This window comes from Rhipicephalus microplus, chromosome 5 (genome assembly GCF_043290135.1).
Source record: "Rhipicephalus microplus isolate Deutch F79 chromosome 5, USDA_Rmic, whole genome shotgun sequence".
Lineage (NCBI taxonomy): Eukaryota > Metazoa > Arthropoda > Arachnida > Ixodida > Ixodidae > Rhipicephalus > Rhipicephalus microplus.
The window spans coordinates 198,544,878-198,565,960 of NC_134704.1; the positions used below are offsets into that span (position 1 = coordinate 198,544,878).

General features: G+C 48.1%; 1 protein-coding gene across 6 annotated transcripts in view; it reads right to left on the reverse strand.

Annotated features, from left to right (window-relative positions):
* Nucleotides 1-21,083, reverse strand: part of LOC119173573 (ribosomal biogenesis protein LAS1L) — a 282,454-nt gene that overhangs the window by 141,368 nt on the left and 120,003 nt on the right. For 4 of the 6 annotated variants that reach the window (XM_075896360.1, XM_075896361.1, XM_075896359.1 and 1 more), the window contains exon 8: nt 13,712-13,948. The exons of the other annotated variants lie outside the window; for them this stretch is intronic. In XM_075896360.1, the coding sequence (XP_075752475.1) occupies nt 13,712-13,948 (237 nt within the window). The remainder of the gene's footprint in view (nt 1-13,711; nt 13,949-21,083) is intronic. 6 annotated transcript variants of the gene reach the window in all.

Consider the following 21,083-nt stretch of genomic DNA (forward strand, 5'->3'; position numbering starts at 1 on the left):
AGGCAGAGCCACTCGAGCCGCCGCCACCGAGGGGGTCCGCGCGCGCTGCCGCCTGGTCACCAACTCTCGGCTTCGCCGTCACCATCACGACCCGCCGGTTCACAGGGAACAAGACCAGGGTCCCAACGCGGCGAGCCGACCGCATCGCCTCACGGCCGCAACCACCGAGACGTGGCAACCTGGACCAGCCAGGATGGAGGCGACCCTCCGGTGTCTTACGTCTCCTCGAGGCCCTGGCGCCGGCAGGAAAGGGCCCGAGTTGGGGTCGCCCCAGCGCACCTGTATCGCCCTTTTCAGGGGCGCACGGTAGAGGACGCGGACCGGAGGGCTAACGGGGCTTGCCTTCCAGTGCCCGCAGGGACGCGGTTCTGCGAGTGCGGCGCCGTGGTGATCCATAACTCCCACGAATTGGGGAAATTACACCGGCACCGCACCCAGGCTACCCAACCATCCAGCCGCGAATCATCCCAGGAGCGCTCCGGCGCCGCGGTTCGGGCCATGCTGGCGCGGGCGGCCCAGGAGGCGGACTTCGCGCAGTGGCTGCTGAGAGTTGCCTCAGGCCACGCGTCCAGCGAGAGTCCGCCTGCGCCGCTATCAATAACGGCTACCGTAGAGCGGGGGGCGGCGGGGCCGGGAGAGACATTGGTGGCGGCTGCATTGACACCGGAGGTGGCGTCAATGACCTTGGAGGCGGGTGAGAGAGCGGTGGGGGCTCCGGCGGTGCCCGCGGCAGACACCGAACGGTCCGAGGGCATGGACGTAGACCAGGCCCTTCTGGCCTATCTAGAGGACGAATAAAACGAATTATTCCCTCTTTGCAGTCTCTGTCGTTCGGGGGCCTTCTTAAGGGGGGAGGAGATGTGGGGAGCAGGTGCGCCCAGCCTCCCTTTCCCTTTTAGGGCAGCGCACGCGCCTGGTTGCGGGGACCCCTTCCCCCACGGCCGGCGCGTGCGATTCCCCCCCCTTTCCCGGCGCCAGGAACAGGTTCCCCTCTCCCTCAGCGAGGAAAGGTACCATTCTCGTCAGGGAAAGGGAAATCGGGTCGGGGAACAAAACGAGCGGGCAAACGGGCGCTCGGTCTCTGACACCAGCGACCATCCCAGGAGGACGAACCCGCAACCCCTCCTGCGAGCCGAGGACGTCCACGACCGAGGTGTAAGCGTCAACACCTTTGTTATCTGTAGTATCTCCCCGCGACAGTGACGCGCGATTGCTAACGCTTAGCAATAAAGTGTTGTTGTTGATCTGGCCAGTTGCCTTATTCGCCCGAACCCGTAGTAGTAGCTGCAATGAGGCAAGCTACGGTTGGGGGACGTTAACCGTGCACGGAACGACTGTGTGCGGCTGAAACATTAGCTATAGGCTTCTGCGTCAGCCGTACATAGGACGGTCCCCTACATGGTTCCCCCAAATAAGAAGGCTTCTTGAACAAAAAAAAACTAAGTGTGTCTCGATCTCCCGAACAAAGCGAGATACTCCCAAACGAATACTCCCGAATGAAGCGAGATATGCATTTTGAGACGCTTGCATTAAGGTTTGGCCCTTTTTCAAGTTCCGAGAGTGTTCCCGTGTTTAGTGAAGAGGCATCGAACACAACTTGTAGCCTTGTCCTCGAAGAGGTTTCACGAATCACTCCGTGGTGAGGCATAGAGTAGACCTGTTTGTCTGGTACGCTATCAGTGTTGATTTTCTGGGCATGTCCGTTCTTATCGTAATGCTTGATAGCTTTTTCGTATGCTTTGATAGTTTCTTTCTTGCATGAAAGTCTGCGTACTAGGGAGCACAATCGTGATATTGCGGCTGTCGACCAAACTGCCCTCTGCCGATTTCCAAGGTTGCGCAACCTCATAACGTCCATTCTGGAAACCGATCGTTCCATTGAATGCTTCAAGGACGACGTCTTTTTCTATGAAGATTGTCTCTTCACTTATTTCAATGGCATTGAGCACGCAGATATGAGTGCTCGTATACTGTCCTCTTTGCCCTCGACTGACATTGGTCCTTGGAGCGTTCATCTCATTCTGGTATTGATGCCGATTAAACCTCTGTTCTCCAAGTCCGACTGGACTTCGCTCTGATTGGGTATTAGTTTTCACAACTGGTCCGCCTCGATAAAAAGACTTACTCCAAGTTCACACGTCACACTTGGGAAAACAAGAGTCTGCCAATGGCTTCCCTTCTGCATTGAGGTCTTGAAAAAATTTATTTGTTGGTGGAGCTTCAGTCATGTCGTCACAGATAAAAGGAACGACAATGGCTTAGATTTTGACTGATGTGTCGTCGTGTTGCCTACGCAGCTTGAAGCTGACAGCCTTAGCGCGACGGCTCAGTTCTGATTGCCCATGCTGAAACGTGCTGATGACCCGTGCTGAAATGTGCTGAATAGATTTCCCGAATTATCATAAGCTTAAGCTTCTCGCTAACATCTTTTCGCACAAAGGATCTCTGACTGTCATTGTCGAAAACACCGCATATGTAACAGCAGTGCGTTGCTGTCGTCATCGAACCACGAAACGGCTAAAGGAGGACTTGAGTGCTACGTCCTATAGTTGTGTCGTTCCTAGCGACATGCATAGCGGCGTCAGACCTAGCTTCCGTTGCTACATCTGTACTTGCAGTTGCCTCTGCAGTACACTTTGTCACGCATGATAGCGTTTGCATATCTTGCACTATACTCTACGACGGTAATCTCGTATCAGGTGCCCCTTTGCGGTGCACTTAAAGTACAACAATCAGATGTGAGCAAGTTGCGCTTTTCTACTAAGCTGAGTCTGCTAGTGCAGTCTTTGGTGCTATGGTCATTTGCCGAACAGAAAACTCAGGGCGTAGAAGAAACGTTTGTCATGTTGTGAAGAACCTTGGCAGTCAAAGGCAACGGAGGCCTTCGGAAGCTCCGATTGTTATCGCTACGATTGGTCATCACACCTGAAGCTGAGATCTGTGCTCTCATGACACTCCAATTCAGAGAAATTGGAGCAAATGACTTGTCTCTTCATGCAAAGTCTGAGTACCCCTGGTGTTCGTTGCGACTAAACCTGGCCCTAAGCTCTCCCATTTGTAGTAGTCAACTACCATGTCTGCAGGAAGAACTTTTGGCACTACCTTGTTCAGCGTGGCTGTGCACGACAAAGCGCTTGACTCCAAAGTTTGCGAGACCTCTTTGGTTCACTTGCACTTCATCGTACAGCTTCAGCAAGGCCGATACGTCGTTCGATGACCTTCTCAGCTGGTTTTTACCTTTGCCAGTGGTGCAGCCAGAAATTAAACAAAATAGGAGGGGTGGGGGACTTGCACCTTGATCTGAGGGGGCGGGGAATGCAAAAGGTCATTGTGTGCTATATATGCCATGGCGAAAAAATTTAGGAGGGGGGGAGGAGGCAAGTTCTCGATGTTTTCTGTAAGCCTCTAGCTCAGAGCATTCAAGGAGTATGTGAAGTACGGTAAGTGGACGGCCACATCTTTGACAGCTGGTTGGGTCACCACCGGACAAAAGGTGTGTGTGCGTGCTGTGTGTGTGTCCTATTCTAAGCCGACAGAGACTGACCTCTGTACGGCGTGTTTTCGACGTAGGTGGCCAGTTACCGAGGTATGGTTTAATCAAGTGTAACTTGTTATGAGTTTGTTGATCCCATAACTTCTGCCAGTAAGCCCTGAGCTTTTTCCGTATGTTTGGTTTTAGGTCCATTATAGGGACAGCAACTGAAGAGTTGGCGGAGCTTCCGTTAAATTGACGTGGCGAGCTGGTCGGCCAACACATTTCCTTCGATCTCGCGATGTCCTGGCACCCAGCACACGACAATATGTTGCTTGGAAGTATAGGCCGCGCAGAGTATTGAATAAAGGGATATAATTATAGGGTTTCTGTGTTTTTTAAGATTTTTCAATGCTTTTACAACGCTCAGGGAGTCTGTGTATATAACTACCCTTGGCGTATTCAATTCTTTGATTGTTTAACGGCTACGAATAACGCGTAAGCCTCGGCTGTAAAAATGCTTGTGCTGGTGGACAGAACGCTGGCATCCGAGAAGGATGGGCCGACCACCGCATAGGACACGCCAGTGTGGGACTTGGATGCATCAGTATAATATTCTGGACAGTCATATTTATGTTGCAGCTCTAAGAAATACATCCGAATGTGTATGGGGGAGGCATGCTTTGTGACAGCTACGAAAGATGTGTCACAGTCTATAACCTGCCACTGCCATGGCGGGAGCCGCAGAGCGGGGGAGCTGAGGTGGTATTTAAGCAGTGGGACATCTGTTTCTTCAGCTAGGTGTCTAACACGCAGCGAGAAAGGGCGTGCCATTGCGGGTCGATTGTAAAAAAGTTGAGAGCTGGACAGGTCGTTGATGGTGGAATATGCAGGTTGCTCACTGTTCGCATTTACTTTAAGGAAATATATGAAGGAAGAATATGTTCTCTGCAGATGGAGTGACCACTCGTCCGATTCTACATAAAGGCTTTCAACTGGGCTTGTTCTAAAGGCGCCTGTGGACAGGCGGATGCCTTGATGATGAACAGGGTCCAACATTTTCAGAGCGCTTGGCGTGGCAGAGTGATAGACTATTGACCCATGCTCAAGACGTGAGCGTATAAGGCTTCTATACAGATTCATGAGGCACTTTCTCTCGCTGCCCCACGTTGTTCGTGACAGCACCTTTAGGATATTCATTGTTTTCAAGCATTTATTTTTAAGATGTTTTATGTGCGGTACAAAGCTTAACTTCGCATCTAATATTATACCTAGGAACTTATGTTCTGTGTTTACGGGTAGACGCTCACCCTCAAGGACCAGTTCAGGTTCAGGGTGCAAGCCTCTTTTTCCTGAAAAAAGGACACAAGTGCTTTTCTGTGAGTTCAGTTTGAACCCGTTTTCATCAGCCCATTTGGATACCTTGTTAAGGGCGAGCTGAACATGTCGCTCACAGATCCCAAGAGAACACGATTGAAAACCTATCTGCACATTGTCGACATATGTTGAATAAAAGATATTACGTGGGATGTACAGATGGAGAGAATTCATTTTTATAATAAAGAGCGTACAGCTGAGCACCCCACCCTGTGGCACTCCGGTTTCCTGTACAAATGTTCGGGACAGAACATTGCTTACTCTAACGCGGAAGGTGCGATCAGTCAGATAGCTTTCAATGACACTGAACATATTACCGCGTAAACCTATGTGTGAGAGGTCTCTCAATATTCCAAACCTCCATGTAGTATCGTAGGCCTTCTCCATGTCGAGGAACGCATATAAGAAAAACTGATTATGAACAAAAGCCTCACGTATGTGTGCCTCGATCTGTATAAGATGGTCGGTGGTAGATCGGCCCTCTCTAAACCCGCACTGGTATGGGTCGAGCAATTTGTTTGTTTCTAAGTAGTGGAGTAAGCAGCAATTAATCATTTTTTCAGATAGTTTGCACAGGCAGCTTGTTAATGCTATAGGTCTATAACTTGATACAGTAGAGGGATCCTTTCCCTGCTTCAAAATTGTAATTATAACAGCCTCCTTCCAGGAGGAGGGGATCACACCTGAAAACCATATGCGATTATAAAGAGAGAGGAGGGTTTTTTTTTTTTTTTTCGGAGGGTAGTTCCTTCAGCATCGCGTACATTACGTTGTCAGGACCTGGGGTAGATGTATTACAGCAGCTGAGTGCTGTTCGCAGTTCTGCTAAGCAGAATGGTGCATTATATGCCTCATTTCTTGCAGATTTTCTTTCTAACTTTAGTTTTTCTATTCGTGCCTTGTAATTCCGGAAGGATTCGGAGTAGTGTGAGGAGCTCGATATGTGTTCGAAATGTGTGCCAAGAAAGTTGGCTTGATCCTCCAAGCTTTGCCCGAGGCTATTTACTAGTGGAAGAGAATACGTTTGTTGGCCCTTAATTTTCTTTACCTTATTCCACACTTTTCCCTCATCTGTGTACGAATTGATATAAACTTTGTCCAGCTCTCTCGTCTAGCTTGTCGACGCGTTCTCCTTGCCTGCGATTTGACCCGCTTGAAATTTTCCAGGTTTTCTGCTGTAGGGGAATCGCGAAGCAACGCCCATGCTTTGTTCTGAGTGGTCCGTGCTTTCCTGCATGTGTCGTTCCACCATGGGACTCGCCGTTTAGAAGACATGCCGCTCGTTTTGGCAATACATTTAGATGCGGCATCAAGTATAAAAGCTGTAAAATACGTGACAGCGTCATCTATGGTCAGGGCAGACAGCTCAGTCAATGTAATGTGTGTAAGAGTTCTATACCCTTCCCGATCAGCTGAGTCAATCTTCCATCGAGGAACCTGCGGGGGTAGTCGGTCTTTGTTCGGCGCAATCAGAATGATTGGGAAGTGGTCACTCCCATAAGGGTTTTTAAGAACGTTCCACTTAAAAACAGGTAAAAGGGACGGTGATGAAACGCTAAGATCTATGGAGGAGTACGTGTTGTTTGCAAGGCTAAAATACGTAGGCTCCTTTATACTTAAAAGACATAAACTAGAAGAGAAAAGGAGCTGTTCAACGAGACGTCCTCGCGCATCACAGTGAGCATCGCCCCACAGGACATTGTGTGCATTAAAATCACCTAGAACCAGAAACGGCTCTGGGAGTTCATCTATTAATGATTCCAGATCACTTCTGTGTAGCTGTTGATGCGGTGGTATGTACACAGAACATATGGTAATGAGTTTGTTAAAAAGTACAGCTCGAATGGCCACTGCCTCAAGGGCCGTTTGGAGCTTCAAATGCTGGCATGCTACACTACGATCAACTATAATGGCTACACCGCCAGATGGTACGACAGCATCCTCCCGGTCTTTTCGGAAAATAATATATTGTCGTAGGAAGTCCTTGTGCTTAGGAGTTATGTGCGTTTCTTGCACACATAGCACTTTTGCGTTAAACTTACACAGAAGTTCTTGGACATCATCTAAATTTCTAAGTATTCCCCTTACGTTCCACTGTATGATTTTGTCCATAGCGGGAAAAAAAGAGGAAAAAGTGCTGTGTGCAGAAAAGACGGAGATTAGCTCATTTTACAGGGCCTTTGTCAGGCCTTGTAATCGGCGTTCTGTCCTTTTTGGGGTGGTCGAGAGAAGCTCGCCGCTCCTTCGGCGCTTCCTGCGCCGTTTGGCTTGAACTGGTCTCCATAGCCTCTTGCGAGGCACTGGACGCCTGCTCTAAAGATCGATCTGTGCGTCGCTTAGACTTCGCCTTGATCGACGAAGCCTTTGTCCCCACCGAGCTGGGGGTTGATGAAGCCCCCTTGGCCTCGTGATTGCCCTGGCTGCTGCCAGAGCTTGTAGAGGTCACTGGTGTGGACAGGCTGAATGTGGGCTGGGCAGCGCTGGCTGCTCCCGCCGCAGGGGCTTGTGGCATTGGCCTCGGCACGCTAGGCGCTGTCCGGGCAACTGCCAAGGGCCTTTGTGGTGCCGCCCCTCGTTGCACCACTTCGGTGAAAGGTGTGTTTAGTGCTAATGATAACGAGACCCATTGTCTTGCTCCCCTGAATGTGATATTTTCCTTAACTTTTATAGTTATTATTTCTTTTTCTCTTTTCCAGGCTGGGCACGCTCTGAACTATGCGGGGTGACTACCTTCGCAGTTAGCACAGAGGACCTCGTCATGACAACATTCATCAGCACTGTGGCCGGTTGTGCCACACTTAGCACACATCAGCTGTCCTCAGCAGCTCTGGGATGCATGACCAAATCGCTGGCATTTGAAACAACGCCTCGGGTTTGGAATGAAGGGTCGGACATGGAGTTTTACATAGCCAGTTTCGAGAGTCTCAGGGAGAGTGGTTGAGTTGAAGGTGAGTATCAAGTGCTTTGTTGCTATTTCATTGTTGTTACGTCTGATTTTGATGCGCAGGATATGTATTACACCTTGATCCTTCCATCCATCAAAGAGCTCTTCTTCACTCAGTGTCATCAAATCTTCGTCGGATACCACGCCTTTCACTGTATTCATGGTACGGTGTGCGCTCACAGAGACGGGGATGTTACCAAAGGCTACGAGGTGCGAGAGTTTATTGTACTGCTCCTTGTCTTTTAATTCAAGAAGCAGATCTCCACTTGCCATCTTCGTGGCCTTATAACCGGTTCCAATGGTCTCTCTCAAGCACTTGGCCACAAGGAAGGGTGAGATTGCTCTAGCTTTTGTAGATGATTGTTCGCAGTGGAGGACATGATATTTTGGGAAAGTTTCTCTGTTTTTGGACCAAAGTATTAAAATTGCATCGGTGCGTACCCTTTTCGAAGCACGATCAGTTAAAGAGGGGGTCGAGGATCCCATGAGAATATGTGTATTTTTCGATAACGGCGCCTACCACCCACCACGGAGTCCAACAAGGGGACGTGGCAGAGCATATGGACATGTCTGCGCAACGCCAGCAGTACGCAGTTACTATAACCCAATATGGTTTACCCTAGATTGGATAGCCACACAAGGTTAACCCTTGCCGCCAGGAAAAATTGGAAGTAAAACGAAGTGAGGAGAAGACAGGAAAGATGTAAAGTGAGAACAAAAGACGAAGATATAGAGAGAGAGAGATAGGAAAAGGCGACTGCCGATTTCCCCTGGGTGGGTCAGCACAGAGATGCCGTCTACGTGAAGCCGGGGCCAAAGCGGTGTGTTGCCTCTGCCGGAGGGCCTTAAAGGTCCAATCACCCAGCGTCTACTCAACCCCCAGGATCCCCTTTTCCCCGGACACGGCAAAGCCACGCACGGCTAGGCGTGGGAGGGAGTCAAAACTCCCCCGTTAGCTCGGGTCCGTGGTGTCGCTACACACCAAACGCCTACTTGCGCAGGCGCCCCTGCGGGGAAAAGGCAAGGAAATGGTGGCTTGGTGTGAGAAGCGCGAAATGTGCATTTACAAAGAGAGAGAGGAGGAAATTGAGTTTGAAAGAGAACTGAGAAAGAAGGAAAAGGAAATTGAAGAGCTAAGGCAAAAAATGCTTCAGCTGAAGCTGAAACTGGCGGAGGCCGAAGCGAGAGGACTAACAGGTAGAGAGTGGCGCGAGGAAGTTTTATATCTGAGCTCCAAAGAGCGGATAATCGATGTGTTCTTTGATGGTAGAACCTTCATGCATAATTCAGTCTTTCTTTTCGATGGCAGACTTGAGAAAGCCTGTGATGAAACTTTCGGTCGAGATTTCCTACAAGTGGACGGCAGAGTCAAAGGGAAGAGTGAAGGCGAAACCAGTCGAGGTTTGGTGACCGTGATCAGCACAGCTTCGCAGGAAGTGTCAGAGAAGGAACAGTCGAGTACCTTGTCTAGCCATGTGATTGATTGATTGATTGATTGATTGATATGTGGGGTTTAATGTCCCAAAACCACCATATGATTATGAGAGACGCCGTAGTGGAGGGCTCTGGAAATTTCGACCACCTGGGGTTCTTTAACGTGCACCCAAATCTGAGCACACGGGCCTACAACATTTCCGCCTCCATCGAAAATGCAGCCGCCGTAGCCGGGATTCGAACCCGCGACTTGCGGGTCTGCAGCCGAGTACCTTAGCCACTAGACCACCGCGGCGGGGCTGTATAGCCATGTAGCTACGCGAACTGATGCAATGGAATGCACATTAATAGAAGAGGTATGGAGTCCTTTAGATAACCCTGACGAAAGGGTGATTGATGTTCGCATAGAGTGCATATCCGAAAACCAAGGGGCCGTCTCTAGAGGAGATGCCGATTCTTTCAGTGCACGAAGTAAAACGTGATATAGCAAGGAGTGTTTTCCTTGTAGATAACTCTGAGGCGGTAGCTGTAGAGCCATTCTGCGTAACACTAGCAGATGTAAGCAGTGGCGCACGCATAGTCGAGGAACATTCAGTTAGCTCACCTCAACGTGGCGCAGTAATTACATCATGCCAAAGTAGAGCGTGCAGCGTTCCGTGCGAAGATCGGGAAATCGTTGGGGTTACAATTTTTGATGTCTCAAAGACTTTTGGGCCTGGACGAGGTGATGACGTGACTAAATAGGGCAGTGGAGCGTTCCAGACTGCTAACATTTGCAGAATACAACTACTGTTGTTGTCAAAGGAACGCTGCAGTAAAGCAATCAACTTGTCGCACTGTCAGATTATCCTAAGGCCGAACTACAGGCAGGTGTCTGATCGAAAACACTACAAGGTTTTCGTTTTGCATTCAGATGAAAGAAACAAATATGCTGTTCGTCTGATGTGGGACGCTATAACCTGAAAGTAGAGTTCAAATAACCGGTCACTGCATCTGGATTTAGACCAGATGGACAAGGACTTACATCGTTTGTATATATTCTGGTTTTAAACCTCTAATTTCACAAGAATTGTGATTTTCTTAGTTTTGGGCAGGATGCTGTAGCTTGGCTGTGAACTGTCTAGTGGACTTTAGTAGATTTTGTGTGACTGTGCAAGGCACAATGTGAGTGGATTGATTGCAAGATTGTAATGAACGGTGGGCAGGATGTCTGTTGTGTGTGGTGAAACGTGCACTTATATGCAGTTTTTTCATGGCAGAAAAAACTTTTCGAAAGGGGGGCTTTTGTGATGTGATTGTGCGCATTTAAAAAGTGCACCACGCCATCAGCCTGAACCAAAGAGGACGATGAAGATGACGCTCAGTTGCGGCACGTGTGGGGGTGAACATTTTAAGCCAATAAGGTGCCTCCATGGAGATTTAGGAGAGCCACAGGCGAAGAACAGCGAAGTCAGGCAGACGTGGCTGAGTCAAAACCGAGTGAAAAAGGTGGCCAGGGTGTCGGAGTGGCGGCCAGCAGAGCTGCTGCATCAGGGTCCCAGCGGGCTTCCACCTAGACACAGAGCTTCTTCTCATCGCCTGACGTGGGCCAGGCTTGTTCTGGTCTTCTGGCGTTGGCCAAGAAACGTGTCCGGCTTCGTGTGCGAGCTGCAGCTGCCGAACGCCGAAAGGTCACTGACTTTAACTGGCCCGACGCTATGCTCCCTCCAAGGCAACGATGTGGGCGTCTTTCAACCTATTCCCTGGACTTCTCCTGCTGCACGAGTGCGTCTTCACCGTTACTCTGTCGCATCAGCTGCAAGGAACGCGTCTCGGTGTATGGTGATATGGGCTTGCTCCTGTGACCATTTATTTCCGCACACTGCTCGCATCTTTTAGCAATCTATTATTCCTGTTAAGCTCCTCCTACTTTTGCATGCTCTGTTCTTTGTCTGTTGTTTACTCTCTTTTGGCAGTTTCGTAAACATAATGAGTGTTGGGGATTTTTGGGTGGAAGCAAATGGTCTCGTCAGCTCATTTGCCGATGATGGTTATGTCATCAGTTTTTTGCTTTTATGTCATCTGTTTTCTGTTTCCACGAACCTACAAGAGAGCTTGCCCATTAAATAGCCTCGTGACACGTATCATTCGTGCGTGTTGTGCATGCTGTACAGATAGAGTCACACCTGTCTAAAGCAGTGTAGCGTGCGCCTGTCGACGTTGTTGGCCAAGGCTTCTATCTCACATTAACTGCAAGCTTCCGTTGATGCTATATAGCACGAGGGCCTAACACGCAGTATGACCTTGTTCGGTAACATTATGGCGTCTCCACATATTTCTGACCAAAACGCCAGCTGGAGCGGTCGGCTGGGCGCTTTAGACAAGTCTGACTTCATCTGTCCGTGCATCGGTATTCACGAGGTGTTCCAGAGGTTTCTAGTCACCCAAGTCATAGATATCAAACAATGTGCATGCAGCAAGCTTTTGAGAGTGCGGCAAGTGCGTGGACTTAGGAAATGGCAACCCTGCCGCTACCGCTTCTCACGGATGACGTCAAGCTGTATTATTTGGTATAACAATACAATAAGTTGGTGCCGTATTCATTGCTAAAAGTGTAAGTAAAACTAATAAATTGTATCCTTTGGATCTGATATCGCCTAACTCAAAAGAACATTGGCTAAAGGGACAATGGTTACTCCAGGTGCCGAAGTGGTTTTCGTGCTGTTATGTAAATGAGAAGCAGAGGTTAGAAGCACAGAAAGTTTACGAGCAGTCTCATTATGCTTCGAGAGAGCGCGCGCCGGCTACTTTGAGCGACGCCCCAGCTTCTCCTCTCCCCTCCCTTCAAAACAAAGCAATGGATTCAATGCCATGATATCCAATTGTTTCTGTAATTGTCAGCTATTAACCCTGGACAGCGAGAGGTGGACGTGTAACGAGGCACAGCCGCTTCACAGGCCTTCCCGCACCAGAGCTGCCAGCGATGGCCTCACTATAGCTGCACATATTAAAACCGAACTGCAGCTGCTCTGACCAGGAGGCATGCTTTTACTAATGAGAAGATACTTAAAAAAAAAGCACGTGAGAATTTTTAATTCGGATTCTAGTAACCTTGAGTTCGACAGGGCGGGGTCTTTTGGAGGCATTTACCGCCACAGCGATTATAAATGCGGATGTGCTGGTGAAAGGAATCACAAAAAGCTCTTTTGTATGATTATTCATGGATAAACTATATTGGAGAGAAAGTGTCGACGTATTGCCACCATTCAGGTATTCATCTGCGGACGCGAAGCACGGAAAATTAAATGGCGATGTCCAGAAATAGACGTGACAAACATTTTGGCAACACACGTATGGTTATTGGTGAAAATTGCTTTATCATATATCACCCAATTCTTCAAATGAGCTATTAACAGCATTTCTGGAACGCACGACGTTCGCCGATGAATCGCCGCCACAGTTTCACACTACCGATAGGACTAGACGTCATGAGTGCCTGCGGAGAGCACATTTCGCCGATAAGCGGACTTGCACTACAGAAGTAGCATCGGCACCAAACATTGTGGATTTTAGGAAGCACGCGCGGCCGGTGTTTATTCAGCATAATGAAATAAGTATGCGATTGAAACTTCAGCGGTCCTGAGATAGGATGCACTTGACACGCCAGCGTGGCTATTGCCGGTGCAAGAAGCTCCCAAATCCGACATTGGCACAGTTTGGTGAAATTCCCATTAGTATTATCAAGATGGTGCAGTAAATCTGATTTGGCGCACTATGGCGCAGGAATGAGATCACTGGCATATTCTTGGTTTCATAAGCCATAGGAGCACGGGTGAATTGCATGAGTGAGTGCACGGCAGAAAACTATCTGGTTGTATGCACATCCGGAAACAAAATGAGTGAAAAAACTGTTATTCCTTAGACCTACTACCAATGAGACCAAGTTAGTTATCATGAGCCCTCAAAACAGGACACACGACCACGGCGGCGTCTGTGTAATTTAACGTTGCACAGAAACTGATGTAATCGTGCCCTGAAGAGACCTAGACCAGAGTCGCAAGCCGTCGCCTTTTGAGGGATTAGAAACTAGACAGTCCCATCAGCATCACAGGCCCGAAGAGCGTTAACCACTTGCAAGATGAAACCAAAACTACCCATACCGCATGCATTCAGATGTGCAAGCGGAAGCCATTGTACCTTTTGAGAAGCAAATGTGAAATACAACAAAAAGACATCGATGCATGAAAAAGGTTCCTAGTATTCCCGAAGTGTGGCAGCACATGCCAAGCGAAAGAAATGATCGAAAAACTTGAGAGCTTTAGACATACAGGCAATGCAGCACATGTAAGGCTAAAACACTAAAAAGGCTAAAAACCGAGAAAACATTACATACAGGAGCCCTGTCACCATAATACACTGAACTCATGAATATTGCATGCACGTTAGATCCAGTAACGTGTTAGAATGATGTAAATGGCATGAAAATGACATGATCGAAAACCCACTGGATATGTGTTCATGCCTTCCAGTCAGCAGGTGGCCAAGCCAAGCCACAGACAGGTAGTGGCGCAAGCTCTGATCCCCTTCTCTATGACGAGTGCTGTGTGGCTGAGACAATAGGCGCTCGGCTAACTTCTGCAGTGTGTGCGAGTCCAGAGTTGCCAGAAGGGGATCCCAGCGGTCGGCCAGAAGACGTGGAAGTCGACAGGGCAAACCATCCGTTGACGAAGGCAGAGAAAGTCCTGCAGCGGGAACACAGAACATCATTTTTGCTAGTGCTGCTTCTTAAAGAAGCTTCCATGGCTGTACTGTTGCAACAAAAAAAGAAGAAGTAGGTAAATAGTCTGAGGGTGGCAAAAACAAGAGCGCAGGAAAGAGCCCAACGATGTTTTTTATTAAGTGGCACTTACTTGCAGCCACAGCAAGCAAATGGCTCACCAAGGCAAGTCAATCTATTCAACACTGCGACACACCCCCATTTCAGCATCGCCAGGACTTTTTACAATACCACTGTTTTGTACCATCACGTTACCCATCTTGCATATCCAGAGCTTTCCCAGAGGATGTTGCAAGTGCCAAGCCTTCTGGCATCACTTCTAGACAAGCATTCATGTAAATTCTTTGGTAGCTAAGATGGGCAAGTTTAAATATTTGCTGATGTAACTGGTGGGGTTGGTGCACTATGACGCCACAGTTCAGAAGCCGTCTGCGCGTTTCGGATGCCTTTTGACCAATTACTTGCTGAGGCACAAGTGCATGAAATGGACGTAAGCAAGGTAACCTATATGACCAAAAAGACTTGTCCATAAATGCACTCGACTGTCCTCGTGGAGGCATTACTGCCCAAACTCAGCATAATGTACCACCAACGCCAAAAGGAGGCTTCGCTAGCTCATCACTCCAGTTCTGATGATTAGTGGAGTTTATTGGCGCAAGGGCCAGATGTGGCCAAAGAGCACCAGAACGATGATAATGAATTGTACGATGTGCAGTGTAGATAGAACAGATATGATGTGGCTGTAAATGGGCCTAAAAAACAGTCGCTGTAGGTGCGTAAAAATATATATATAGTAAGATTATGGCAATGACAAATGATGTGTGCTATGGAGACATAAAATGGTTTAAAAGTGATATGTATGTGAAATAAAAACTTGGCATGGAGCACCAGTGCCTCGACAGAACCCTTAAAACAAGAGCATGGAGGCCTGGGCTCATTAAAAGCTGCTATCACAGCGGTATCCTCTGAACAGAGGATGCGCTACGAACCTGTTTGGCTAAAAACATTCAATGTTGGGCTAAAAACATTCAATACTACATCCTTTAAAAAGCTTAAAACTGATTTTGCATCGAAAAGCGGCTCTTCGCCGAGGAACATAATCGGATGTAAAGGAAGATTATAGCGGTATGCTAAAGCAAAATATTTTTTTCTCTCACTTTCAGCTTCCGGACACTCCAGGAGGACGTGGAGGACGGTTAGCCTCTCACCACATCTACCACAAGTAGGAGGTTCATCGCCAGTCAGCAGGAAGCTATGGGTACCATAAGTGTGTCCTGTTCTGAGGCGACAGAATAGGACATCAGTTCGCCGTGTTCTTGTAGCGGAGGGCCAGTAACCCAACCGCGGCTTAATCAAGTGAAGCTTATTATTTATTTCTGTGTCCCACAAGCGTTGCCAGTGGTTTCGCAGTTTCTTACGTAGGAAGGGTTTTAGATCTGTTGCAGGGACAGTAGCGGTGGGGTTAATAGCACGCAATATAATTGACGTGGTCATTTGGTCAGCTAACACATTGCCCTCGATGCTTCTATGGCCAGGAACCCAGCAAATAGTAACATGCTGGTTGGACATGTACGCAGTACAGAGGACGGAATACAACTCAATTATAACCAGATTTCCGATTCTGAAAAGGGATCTTAATGCATTTACGATGCTTAACGAGTCTGTGAATATAATAGATTTTTGTATGTTTGAATTCCGTATATGCTTTACAGCCGACAATAGTGCATATCCCTCAGCCGTAAATATACTTGTTTCCGGGTGTAGCACACCGGATTCCGAGAAGAATGGTCCGACGGCTGCATAAGCCACCCCTGCATGCGACTTAGAAGCATCAGTATAAAACTCTACGCATGAGTAGTTGGACTGAAGTTGTCGGAAATGCATTTTAATAAGTGCTTCTGACGCATGTTTAGTGATCTCGGCAAAGGAAGTGTCACAATGTATTAGCTGCCACTGCCACGGCGGTAAATGTTTTGTTGTGGGCATAGGACAAAGTTCTAGCAGCGGAACACCCATTTCCTCACTTAAGCTTCTCACACGCAAAGAGAACGGCTTTCTCGCTGCGGGTCGATTATGGTAGAGGGTGGCAGCGGTCATATCGTTTATAGCTGAATAAGAAGGATGCTTTATGTTTGCGCGTACCTTTATAAAATAAGTGAAACTGCTATAGGATCGCTGTAGGTGAAGTGACCACTGATTCGACTCTACATAGAGACTCTGGATCGGACTTGTCCTGAAAGCACCGGTTGCCAGTCGGATACCCAGATGGTGAATGGGGTCTAGGATTTTCAGAGCACTTGGCGTTGCAGAATGATAAATTATAGAGGCATAATCAAGGCGCGACCAAACAAGGCTCTTGTACAAGTTCAAGAGACACTTCCGATCACTACCCCATGTTGTACGTGATAGGAGCTTTAGGAGGTTCATCGCTTTCAGACATTTCATTTTTACATGTTTAATATGGGGAATAAACGTGAGCTTAGAATCTAAAGTGGTTCCTAGGAATTTATGCTCGCTTCTCACAGAGAGTTGGTCTCCCTTGATTGTAATATTTGGAAGTGGCATTACCCCTCGTTTGTTGGAGAAGAGTACGCAAGTACTTTTCTGGGTGTTTATTTTAAAACAATTCTCATCCGCCCATTTAGAGAATTTATTCATTCCAAGCTGCACTTGTCGTTCGCAGATAGACATATTGCATGATTTGAAACTCATCTGCACATCATCAACATACACAGAATAAAACATCGTACTTGGAATGACTGACTGCAGGGAGTTCATTTTTACAAGAAAGAGTGTGCAACTAAGCACGCCCCCTTGCGGAACACCAGTCTCTTGGGTAAATGATCTAGAGAGAGCATTTCCCACTTTTACGCGAAAGGTTCTGTTAGACAGATAACTTTTAATTGTGTTTAGCATGTTCCCATGGATGCCCATGGCGGTAAGATCGCGTAGAATCCCGAATCGCCATATGGTATCGTACGCTTTCTCCAGGTCTAAGAATACCGAAAGTACAAACTGCCTATGAATAAATGCATCTCTGATGTATGTCTCTATGCGAACAAGGTGGTCTGTTGTCGACCTCCCCTCTCTGAAACCACACTGAAGGGGGTCTAGTATACTGTTACTTTCTAGGAAGTGGGTTAAGCGCCGGTTTGACATTTTCTCATGTAGTTTGCACAAACAGCTTGTTAACGCTATAGGCCTGTAGCTGGCGGCCAAGGATGGGTCTTTGCCTTGTTTAAGTACCGGGATGACTATCGCTTCTTTCCATGACAATGGAATATATCCAGCTTCCCACATGGTATTGAAGAGGGTTAGGAGCGTTTTTAGTGCTTCTGGGTGAAGATACTTGATCATTTCGTACGTTACACGATCGCCACCTGGCGCCGAGTTTTTGCAGTACGCAAGAGATGCCTTAAGTTCGGCTAATGAAAATGGGCAGTTGTAAGCCTCCCTGGAGGGACGTTTAGATTTAAGGGGCTGCCGCTCTTCGCGTTCTTTGAATCTTAAGAACGTTTCTGTGTAGTGCGATGCACTCAAGACGCATTCAAAGTGTTCGCCTAGGCAGTCCGCCTGCTCCTCCAGGCTCTCCCCTCGGCTCATTACCAAGGGTAGGGGGTGTGACTCCCGACCCATTAACTTCTTTACCCTATTCCAAACCTTCGTTTCATCGGTGTAAGAATTTATACCGGAGATGTACGTATTCCAACTTTCTTTTTTTGCAAGACGACGCATTCTTCTGGCTTGGGACTTGACCTGTTTGAAATTGTTGAGGTTTTCAGCCGTCGGGTAATTTCGGAGTAGTCTCCAAGCTTTATTTTGTCTATTGCGTGCTTTCCGACAATCGTCGTTCCACCATGGGATGCGACGTTTATTGGTCATTCCGTTGGTCTGCTTGATACATTTCACTGCAGCGTCAATAATAAAACTTGTTAGGTATGCTACAGCATCGTCTATATTAAAATCAGCAATTTCATCTCCGTCTAAAAATGTAATTTCTCGAAATAATTCCCAGTTGGCTGACTTGGTCTTCCAGCGAGGAAAGTCAGGCGAGCGTGTATCTTCTTTTGTTAACTTTAACATAATCGGGAAGTGGTCACTCCCAAAAAGGTTCTTGAGAACGAACCACTCCAGGTATGGAATTATAGCACTCGAGACAATACTCAGGTCTATAGAAGAGTATGTGTTATGTGCAGTGCTATAATACGTTGGTTCTTTTTTGTTTAGTAGACATGCACCTGACGAAAACAGAAAGTGTTCTATTAGACGTCCTCGCGCATCTAAATGGGAGTCGCCCCATAGGGGATTATGTGCATTTAGATCACCAACGACTATATATGGCGGAGGAAGTTCATCAATGAAGCTTTGAAATTGTGTCTTTGAAAGTTGATAGCACGGGGGAATGTAAATAGAGGTAATTGTTAGTAGCTTCCCGAACAGCACTGCTCGGACAGCAACTGCCTCAAGAGAAGTTCGGAGGTTTAATTGCTTACAGGCAACACCATTATCAACTATTATAGCGACACCGCCCGACGAAGCGGCAGCGTCGTCACGGTCTTTGCGGAAGATGGCATAATGCTTTAGAAAGTTTGTTTGTGTGGACTTGAGATGTGTCTCCTGAACACACAGCACCTTTGGAGTATGTTTATTAAGAAGTTCTCTAATATCATCGAGGTTATGGAGAAGTCCTCTCCCATTCCACTGTAAGATCTGTGTATCCATTTTAGATGTGTTTTGTGCTGTGTGCTCAAGGATGGAAAGTTAGCTCATGGACCCTTTCCAGGGGCCATGACACGAGATTTTTCTTTTTTGGATCGGTCGACGGAGTCGCGCCGATCCTTAGGCGCTGGCTGCGCCCTCAAGCTCGGTGTTGTGTCCATTGCCTCTTGCGAGGCGCTGGACAGGCGCTCTTGCGAGCGCTGCATTTGTTTTGAGGGCCTCGCCTCAAAAGACGAGACCTTCGCGGCCCCCAGCCCAGAGGTTGGTGGGTCTTTCTTGGATGGCGGAGCAGCACTGGCTGCAACCGCCGAGGGGGCGAATGGCGTCACCGCTGGCTCACTACGCGTGTGCCAGACAGGCGCCAGGGGCCGTCGTGGCGCTGCCCCCTGACGCGCCACTTCGGCAAAGCTAGTTTCTGGTAGGCAGGACACCTGCCTTCGTGCCTCCTTAAATGAAATATTTTGTTTTACCTTAATTGTGACAATTTCCTTTTCCTTTTTCCAGCACGGGCATGACCGCGAGTATGCGGCATGTTCCCCATTACAGTTCGCACAGTGAAGAGAGTTTTCACAGGCATCTGATGTGTGCTCTTCAGCACTGCATTTCGCGCAAGTTAGGCGGCCTCGGCATTTCTGTGAACTGTGGCCGAACCGTTGGCATTTGAAACATCGGAGGGGGTTTGGTAAATATGGCCTAACTCGAAGCTTGATATACCCAGCCTCAACGGAGTCGGGCAGTACACTTGAATTGAAGTTAAGTATCAGGTGTTTAGTGTGGACTTCTTTGCCATCAAGCCTCATGCTGATTCGTTTTACGTTTATGACATTCTGTTTGCTGAAACCCTCCAGGAGTTCAGCCTCCGTCAGCCCTAACAGGTCATCATCTGAGACAACGCCACGGGTGGTGTTCATGGTTCGGTGTGGGGTTACTATTAATTTGGTATCTCCAAATTTCACAAGGTTAGGCAATTTTTCATATTGTTTCTGGTCGCGGAGCTCCAACAGGAGGTCACCACTTGCCATTCTCGAAGCTTTATATCCCGGGCCAAAGATTTCCGTCAAAGACTTTGATACTAGAAAAGGTGAAAGTGTTCGCACTGATTTGCCGGGTGTGTCAGCGTGAATAACATGAAATCGGGGAAAAAATACTTTCTGGTTACCAAAAAACTGGAAAACTTCATCGGTGCGCCCTCTTTTCTGAGGGCGATCAGGGAGGGGGGGGGAAGGAACGAGCCATATGTAAATGCTTACTTTCGGCAGCGGCACCAGCCACCCACCATGGAGTCCTACAAGGGGACGCTGGAGGGTCTGTAAGTACAGGCCCCGCAGACGCCAGCTGTACGCCACCACTATAACCGAATATGGTGTATCCAAGGTAGGATAGCCACACAGGGTTAACCCTTGCCGCCAGGAAACACGGAAGTCAATGGAAGTGAGTAAAGGACAGGAAAGATTTAAAGTGAGAGGAAAGACGAAGATGTGAGGTGGAGACAGGAAAAGGCAACTGCCGATTCCCCCCGGGCGGGTCAATCCGGGGGTGCCGTCTACGTGAAGCCGGGGCCAAAGGGGTGTGTAACCTCTGCCGGGGGGCCTTAAAGGTCCAATCACCCAGCATTGGCTCAACCACCAGGATCCCCTTTTCCCCGGACACGGCAAAGCCACGCACGGCTAGGCGTGGGAGAGAGTCAAAACTCCCTCGTTAGCTCGGGTCCGTGGTGTCGCTACACACCAAACGCCTACTTACGCAGGCGTCCCTGCGGGCATCACTCCAGTTCTGTACTCCAAAACTGTGCCCACCATGCACTATCAACTAATGTCAGAGCGCTGTAGGTGTGCCCCTGCCCATGGAGTTTCCTAAAATTGACTAGCAAGGACTCTGGCGCTGCGATCGTTCAGCGACCACGGGAATGACGAGTAGTACACGGATTTGCCTAGTTTTCGTGCTGCTGTCACCGGTATAGTTAACATCGACTCACGTCAAAAAAGGACATGGCGGGCAAACGCTGATGAAAACGCAATATGTGGTTCGGCCTTTCCGATACCAACGCATGTTGTACGAATACTTGCAGAACAGCTCCGACATAATGTTAGTCACGCTGAAGCAAGGCGGGCTCGCAGAGGTGCCCGAACATAGGAAGAACATGTTGCTGCGCGGGAGAGAAACACTGCACCTTAACGCACAATTGACCATCTTCACTACATTTCGTATGGTTCCTAAATCTCCTAGCCTTACTTCATATCAATGTATTGCTATCCCATTCACTGTTTCAGCTTTGAGCCAAAATAGTGACTTCTTTTGATAATGGATTATGAGCTCGCGCAAATGCCCACGTTGATCACCTAGAAAGTCAACTTTAAAGGGCATAGTTAAGATAAACAGCG